Source organism: Alexandromys fortis, unplaced genomic scaffold, assembly GCF_014885135.2.
Source record: "Alexandromys fortis isolate MF-2015 unplaced genomic scaffold, M_Fortis_MF-2015_v1.1 scaffold_13, whole genome shotgun sequence".
NCBI classification, from domain to species: domain Eukaryota; kingdom Metazoa; phylum Chordata; class Mammalia; order Rodentia; family Cricetidae; genus Alexandromys; species Alexandromys fortis.
Window position 1 is genome coordinate 17,478,243 of NW_026067908.1, and position 7,374 is coordinate 17,485,616.

A 7,374-nucleotide genomic window follows, 5' to 3' on the forward strand; every position below is an offset into this window, starting at 1 on the left:
TTCAACTACCTCATCAGGCGCAATCTGTTTCCTTCCTCAGAAGATCTGAAAAGGCCTAATATGGTGTTGGTGTGATCTTGCTTAATCTTCTCATTTCTAGGATGGGGAAGTAGAATCAGGGATAATCTTCTCTGTGATTCATACCCTTAAAACTCTTAAAACTTCCAATCTTTATGATGTCTGTTCATCTTCCTTTGCAGCTTTAGCAATATCCTCCCAATTTGTGTGCTAAGGCTTAGCATGAGGTTATTGGTCTTAGGAGTCTTTGACAGAGAGAGTGATATATAGGTGTGCTTTTCCCAACATCTATCTTGTGTCTGGAATTTGGAAAGTTGGAACTTCAGTGCTAAAGATTCATAGAACTTTTAAAGTTTTTAAAAATTAGATGTAAATTATTTGTTCAATATTAAGTTCTTTTAACTACAACTATTTCAATCTTAAGTGCTTCCCACCATTATAATACTGTTGCCATTTTCAGGGACCTTAAAGACTTCAACTGTCCTTAAGGCTCATAACATGGTATCACCATTGCCCACCTTCTCTAATTTTTTGCACAAGCACATTGAGATAAGCAGATTGATTGGCTTCATAAAGCTTTTTTTTGAAATGCTTGTCTGGATTGGATCAGAGAGCATCATGAATGCTACAGGAAGATGAATTTGTTTCATGAGGAAAACAATACGAAATCATGATCAAATCATTTTATTATTGGATATGTTGTCAGTTTTACATGTGTCTTTCCAGCTCAGTGTTCTATTTTGCTTTCTCCTGCTAGTATAAAGCATTCTGATCAAACACAAAGGTGGTTAAGAAGGGATCTATTTGTCTATCATCAAGAGAAACCAAGGCAGGAATCAAGGCAAGAGCTTAAAGCAGAATCCATGAAGGAGTGCTGCTTACCAGCTTGCTCCACATGGCTTGTTTCACCTGGCTTACCACCTGGTCTGCTCAGGTACCTTTCTTGAACAGGCCAGGCCCAACTGTAGAGATGGTACTATTCACAAGGCTATGTTCTACGATGTCAATTAGGATTTGAGAAAATTTCTCCTAGACATGTCCATATGGCCATCTGATGGAGGTAATTCTTCAACTGAGGGTCCCTCTTTCCAGACATATCAAGTTGACAATTAACATTAGTCATCACACCCAGGAAGCAACAATTATAAAACATGATCTTCATAACACAACAAGGTGTACTGTCTTTAATTTTATGGACTTCAAAGAATATCAGATCCAAAATACATAATGATAATTGAAGAATAGGTACTTTTGTAGTTATCACCACTATGATAACAATATCAAAAATTTTATATCATTTTTATGTCATTTTGATATTACAGACAAATTTTCAGATATAATACCTACCTTGAATATTTTATTTCAAGAGAGGTAGTGTTGATTCTCAATAAAGAAGTGGCATCAAGGTAGAGAGCAGAGATGATTTTTAGGTGGGAAGTTTTGTTGACTCTAGGATGTACCCAATGGAAGTAAGAGATGCTATGTGAATAGTCAATGCACTAAACACAGACACCATGTGTTCCTCCTCATAAGCCTAGGGAGAAGATTCTGCAATTACCACCTCATGTGTGAGGAAATATGTGGCGTCAAATACATTGCCTAAAGGCATGCAGATCACTTTTGCTAGAGCATGGGTTTATATGACTCTCGAGTCCACACTCTTAGCCTCTTGTGTTTATTACTCTTTAAAGAAAACATTCTTGAAGTAGGGTTCAGGGTTCTATGGAGGCCTGCCAAGATTTTCTAATAGTCTATAAAAGGATGATAAAGTTTCATTATTTCTTTGACATTTTATAGCATCAAAATGGTGTTTTTCATCTATAATTTTTATGTGCTATTAAGTTTTATAAGCTATAAATTTGGTATTAATTGATACTTATAAATCAAATATGTTTTATAGAATACTAGAGATTATTTACTAGAAAGATTGGCTAATTTTTTTGTTTTTATAAAGTAATGGAGATAGAATTTGGATCCACGTGCTTGACTTCTGAGCTTCTTCAGGTATCCAATTGTGACATAGCCTGGTCATTCTCTGACAATACACTGTTTATATCCAGAGTCACATTATTTGACTATATGGAAAAAATCTTTGCTCCTTAGAATCAAGAGGTTCCTGTCTGAAGTTTACATACATCCATAGTTGTTGTAAGTGGACTAGACTGTGAACAAGGCTTTCCTAAGCCAGACTCCTAAGAGAGGAAATCAAGGAAATGTTTTGATTAAGGATCTTTAGGTAAGGTCCTTCATTCAACTGAACACTTATTAACATGTTTCAATATTCTAAAAGAAGATTTTTTAATTAATTTATTTATTAAAGATTTCTGCCTCCTCCCTGCCACCGCCTCCCATTTCCCTCCCCCTCTCACAATTAAGTCCCCCTCCCTCATCAGCCCAAAGAGCAGTGAGGGTTTCCTGCCCTGTGGGAAGTCCAAGGACCTCCCACCTCCTTCCAGGTCTAGTAAGGTGAGCATCCAAACTGCCTAGGCTCCCACAAAGCCAGTACGTTCAGTAGGATCAAAACCCAGTGCCATTGTTCTAGACTTCTCAGCAGTCCTCATTGTCTGCTATGTTCAGCGAGTCCGGTTTTATCCCATGGTTATTCAGACCCAGTCCATCTGGCCTTGGTGAGTTCCCGATAGTACATCTCCATTGTCTCAGTATGTGGGTGCACTCCTCGCGGTCCTGAGTTCCTTGCTTGTGCTCTCTCTCCTTCTGCTCCTGATTTGGACCTTGAGATTTCGGTCCTGTGCTCCAATGTGGGTCTCTGTCTCTGTCTCCTTTCATTGCCTGATGAAGGTTAATATCCAGGAGAATAACGATATGTTTTTCTTTGGGTTCACCCTCTTATTTAGCTTCTCTAGGATCAAGAATTATAGGCTCAATGTCCTTTATTAATGGCTAGAAGCCAATTATGAGTGAGTACATCCCATGTTCCTCTTTTTGGGTCTGGCTTACCTCACTCAGGATAGTGTTTTCTATTTCCGTCCATTTGCATGCAAAATTCAAGAAGTCATTGGTTTTTTTTTTTTTTCTGCTGTAGCACTCTAATATGTATATATTCCATACTGTCTTCATCCATTCTTCCATTGAAGGGCATCTAGGTTGTTTCCAGGTTCTGGCTATTACAAACAATGCTGCTATGAACATAGTTGAGCATATACTTTTGTTGTATGATAGGGCATTTCTTGGGTATATTCCCAAGAGTGGTATTGCTGGGTTCAGGGGTAGGTTGATCCCGAATTTCCCGAGAAACCACCACACTAAAAGAAGATTTTTAAAATATCTTTTATTTGCTTCTTATTATCAGTCATAGAATAGGAAATAATTTTAGGAACGTAAAGTTTGAACTTAATTCTGATACCAAGAGATAACAAATTAGTAATATACAAGTGAATAAAGTCTTGGGTCAAAGTGATGAAATCATGTTAACTAGTTTCTTTTTTTCCCCTCAATCAGTCTTTAATGGAAACTGTATGAGACGCCCCTACTCCTGCATCTTCTCAGTCGTTTCTTCCTTGTATTTGCCCTTCTCCTTTCCTACTTGTCGAGACTTGGCTTTCCTTTCTAGGATCCTCTTTCGGTCTTTGTCCAGCTTCAGCCTGTTGATCACCACCTTGCTGGGGTGGATGCCCACGTGGACAGTTTTGCCATTAGCCTTTTCTCGCTGCACCCGTTCAATGTAGATAACATATTTCTTCTTGTACGCTTGGACCACTTTGCCAATCTGCTGGCCTTTGTAGTGTCCTCCGACAACCTGAACTTCGTCATCCTTTCGAATGGGTATCAAGCGAACATTGTACTTCTGTCTCAGCTCTTTGGAAAAGGGGGAAGACATGATCTTCCTCCGAATGTGAGAAGGCGCATTGAAATGCCGTTTGCGATTTTTGCTCCGGTCAGAAGTCACAAAGGGATTGAACTTTATTTTGGCGGCTGCGATCCAGCGATGGCCGCAAGAGAAAAGAGCCTTAACTAGTTTCAATACAGGGAAGAAGAAGTAAATGTCTAGCGCATCAATGGTAGTTGTTGATAGAGTCAGCAAATACCAATGCAAACCCCAAACAAATAAAATCAAATGCGGCAAAGTGTCTGCATATAATACTTCCTAAACTGTGTTCATTTCATAGAGGTGGGTAGGCACTTAAGAAGTAATTTCTGTTAGACTAACAATCCCAAGAAGAAGGCAGAGTATTGAAATAAATAAATATTGTATAATTTATTTACCAAAACAATGCTGTGGTTTAAGTTCCTAAGTATTTTATAGAAGTTTATCAGATTGTTGTACAAGTCATAATTAAAAAAATATTAATTTGTATGAGTGCTGGGCTTGCATGTCTATATGCACCGTGTGACTGCAGGGCGTCCATCAGATGCCCTGTAATTGAAATGAAAGACTGCTCAGAACTGAGCCCAGGGTCTCTGCAAGAACAGTGGGTTCCCTTAACTTCTGAGCCAGCTCTTCAACTCCCATAATTCATAAAATTTTAAGTGAAAATGTTTCTACTAGTTAACTTGGCACTTAAAGCAGACTGTATCAATTACTAACCCCAAATAGATATTGAAGCTGGGTATCATGGCTCAGATGTCTCATGCCTATGATTCTAACACTTGAGAACTAAAGCAGGGATTGCTATGACCTTGTGGCCAGACAGAACTTCAGTAGCAAACACATTGGGAAACTAGCTTGCACGGGAACATCTATGTCTGTCTATTTTCTGACCATATGAGAATAAATAACTGCGTGTTTCATTTCTATAAATGGGGAACACCATAGATTTTGAACACCTGCTATTAATTGATACGTGATGGACTGATAACATTTTAATGATTAGCTTGGAATATACTTTTTCATTTAATTAATTGGCTAAGATGTTGGGTATTCTGACACATGACTTTAAATCCAGCACTTAAGAGACAGAGACAGGTGGCTCCCTCTCTTAAGGGCAGCCTGATCTATATAATAAATTTCAGGTTAGCCAAGGCTACACAGTAAGATCCTGTATAAAAATAATTAGTTAAAATATAGATGCATGATTGCAAACAATGATACATTTTAATAAGTTTCAGTTACTGATGTGGGTAGACACCAAGGAAACAGCATCTTCCAGACACAGCAGGACTGCCGCACATGTGAACTCACAGAGACTGTGGCAGCAGGCACAGGGCCTGCACGGGCCGAAGCAGAGAGGGCTCCAGTGCTGAGAGGGGAACTGGATGCCAGCTCCTTTTGGTTAAAAGCTATCTCTAAGTGTCAGCCACTCCCAAAGGAAAAATTAGTTTTCTTCAATGGAATCTCTCTAGGTACACAAATCACATGTAACGGCCAGTCCCATGACCAACAATAGATGGCCATGGCATTTTTGAAGATGTCTTGTCTCCTAATTTGTTTGGGCATTCTTCATAACCTTACAATCTTTTGTTAATATATTACGGTTTCTCTGTGTGTTTTTCAGGACTTTCACATTTTTCCCCTTTTTCTTTTGTTTTACTATGGTTTGATTTTTTTTTTTCTTGTTTATTTTCTAAAGATAGAGAGAAAAAAAGAGTGTGTGGGTTTGGGTGAGTGTGGATGTGGAAAGGTTCTGAGAGGAAAGAAGGAAGGGGGCACTGTAATTAGAATATATTATAAAGAAAATTATTTTTGATAAAATGAAATTAAAAGAAAAACTAATAACAGTGCTCAATAGGCTATAGAAGCATGAAGGGAGTGTCTTATGTCTGCTCTTAAGGAAATCGCAGCACAGCAGGAAGCTTTCGAACAAGAATTCCATCACATGTGGGCAGAGAGAAAGGTGAAGAGAGCCTTCTGCCACTTGAGCAAACAAAAAGACATCTTTGCACTGCTGAATGAGAAAAAGAGAACTTTTCAGAAAGAATAGTGACATGATATTGGCTCTCAGAGTGGAGCATTGATCTTAGGTGGGCCTTGAATGGTTCTATGTGTATTGCCTGGAAGCAATGGAGGAGAGAAGAGAAGTTACAGTCTTGGGAGGAGGATCCTGATGCAGAGGTGGGGAACTGAGATGACTGAGACCTGTTGGCAATGTTAACATAATCAGACAGGGAGCATTTAGAGAATACATTTCTGCGCACAGAACACACCGAGGAGCTGTGCTAGAGAAATATGGCCAACTACTTAGGGCTGTTTTACTTGGAGTCCAAAGACATAGGAATAAAGTTGCAGGTCCAGACTATGCAAACTGTTTACTATGGAATAATTCTATATGTGTCTCCATTCTTGAGGGCTACGTTAAAATTTACTCATAAAATATATCTAGCAACTTTACCTGCTCTAATATGTACTTTTTAGAGAAGGAACAGCTCAGGTGAACCACTGTCAGGAGTAGTCATACGTTTTAGGTATTCAAAGGTTGGCAGTGTAAGGTGGCATAGAAACACATAATCCATTTACACATTTTTAAAGCACTCACAAAAATTGCAATGTTCAAAATAACCCACAATGAAGTGAGAAAATTGCTTCTCCCAGAGCAAAGAATGAACTCCTAGAAGTTTATCTTCAGTAAATTAGCGGCTGACAGAAGACTAGATTTCTGGGTTGTTGTTTATTTCTAAAGTACATTACAGTAGCCCATAAAAGCTATTTCAGCTGTAGACTGTGTGTCACATGGCTCCCTGAAATAGGGTAAATTATATTTATGATTTTTTTCTCTTGGATACTGGTTTGGCAAAACACAAAGCATTTTATGGGTATTTGATAAATATAATGATATTTCTCTTTCTGGAATATTTTCTACTAAACTAATAATTTATCAATTGCACCATTTGTCAGGCACTGTGATTCAGTCTGCAGTTAAAAGCCAGTTCTGTTATTTTTCTTGTATATCTTTTTGATTAAAAGCAGAAGTATACGAAACTCCATGTAGAGAACTCACATAAGTTTTGGTTCATTTCTGTTTGTTTTTGCTTTTTGGTTATTTGAGGTAATGCCTCATAGTGCAGATTATAACCTCAAACCGACAGCCTGCCTGCCACAGCTTTCCCGTACCAGGATTCCAGGCGTGGGCCACCTGCCTGGCTTTCAAGGCTTTGTTGGAAGGGTTTAGCCCTGACAGTAGCATCCACAGCATCTTTCTTACTTAAGAGAACAGAAATTTTAGAATCTAAAACTTTATGTCCTTTTAAAGGCAGAAATCTTTAATTTCCTGACATTCTCCACCTCTGGACTGAGAAACCATTTTCAGTTAAGACGTTTTGAAGGGTTCCTAATCATCCACTGCTAACCATTGTCCCTTTTCCCAGCATTTCCATCTAGACTTTCCTTGCCTCGCATCTTCAGTGCTTCCTCTGTTTGCATCTGAAACTCACTGAAACACTATTTCATAGAAGTTGCCTGCC

At 38.6% G+C, this 7,374-nt stretch overlaps 1 protein-coding gene and 1 non-coding gene across 2 annotated transcripts; both read right to left on the reverse strand.

Annotated features, from left to right (window-relative positions):
• Positions 1-460: 460 nt before the first annotated feature.
• On the reverse strand, positions 461-587 carry LOC126498113 (small nucleolar RNA SNORA33). The gene has a single exon (XR_007590775.1). It is a non-coding gene; the product is annotated as a small nucleolar RNA SNORA33 (small nucleolar RNA).
• A 2,918-nt stretch (positions 588-3,505) lies between these two features.
• Positions 3,506-7,106, reverse strand: LOC126498104 (60S ribosomal protein L26-like). The gene is made up of 2 exons (XM_050136452.1): positions 7,025-7,106; positions 3,506-3,990 (listed from the first exon to the last, which is right to left on the reverse strand). The coding sequence occupies exons 1-2, from the start codon at positions 7,104-7,106 to the stop codon at positions 3,506-3,508; spliced, it is 567 nt and encodes a 188-aa protein (XP_049992409.1).
• Between the last annotated feature and the right edge of the window lie 268 nt (positions 7,107-7,374).

Excerpts from the sequence above, each read along its gene's own strand:
- LOC126498104 (XM_050136452.1), bottom strand. The coding sequence starts at position 7,106 with ATGCTGTGGATGCTACTGTCAGGGCTAAACCCTTCCAACAAAGCCTTG. Across the intron at positions 3,991-7,024 it reads GGCCCACGCCTGGAATCCTG|TTAAGGCTCTTTTCTCTTGC; the intron begins GTACGGGAAAGC and ends TATTGAAACTAG.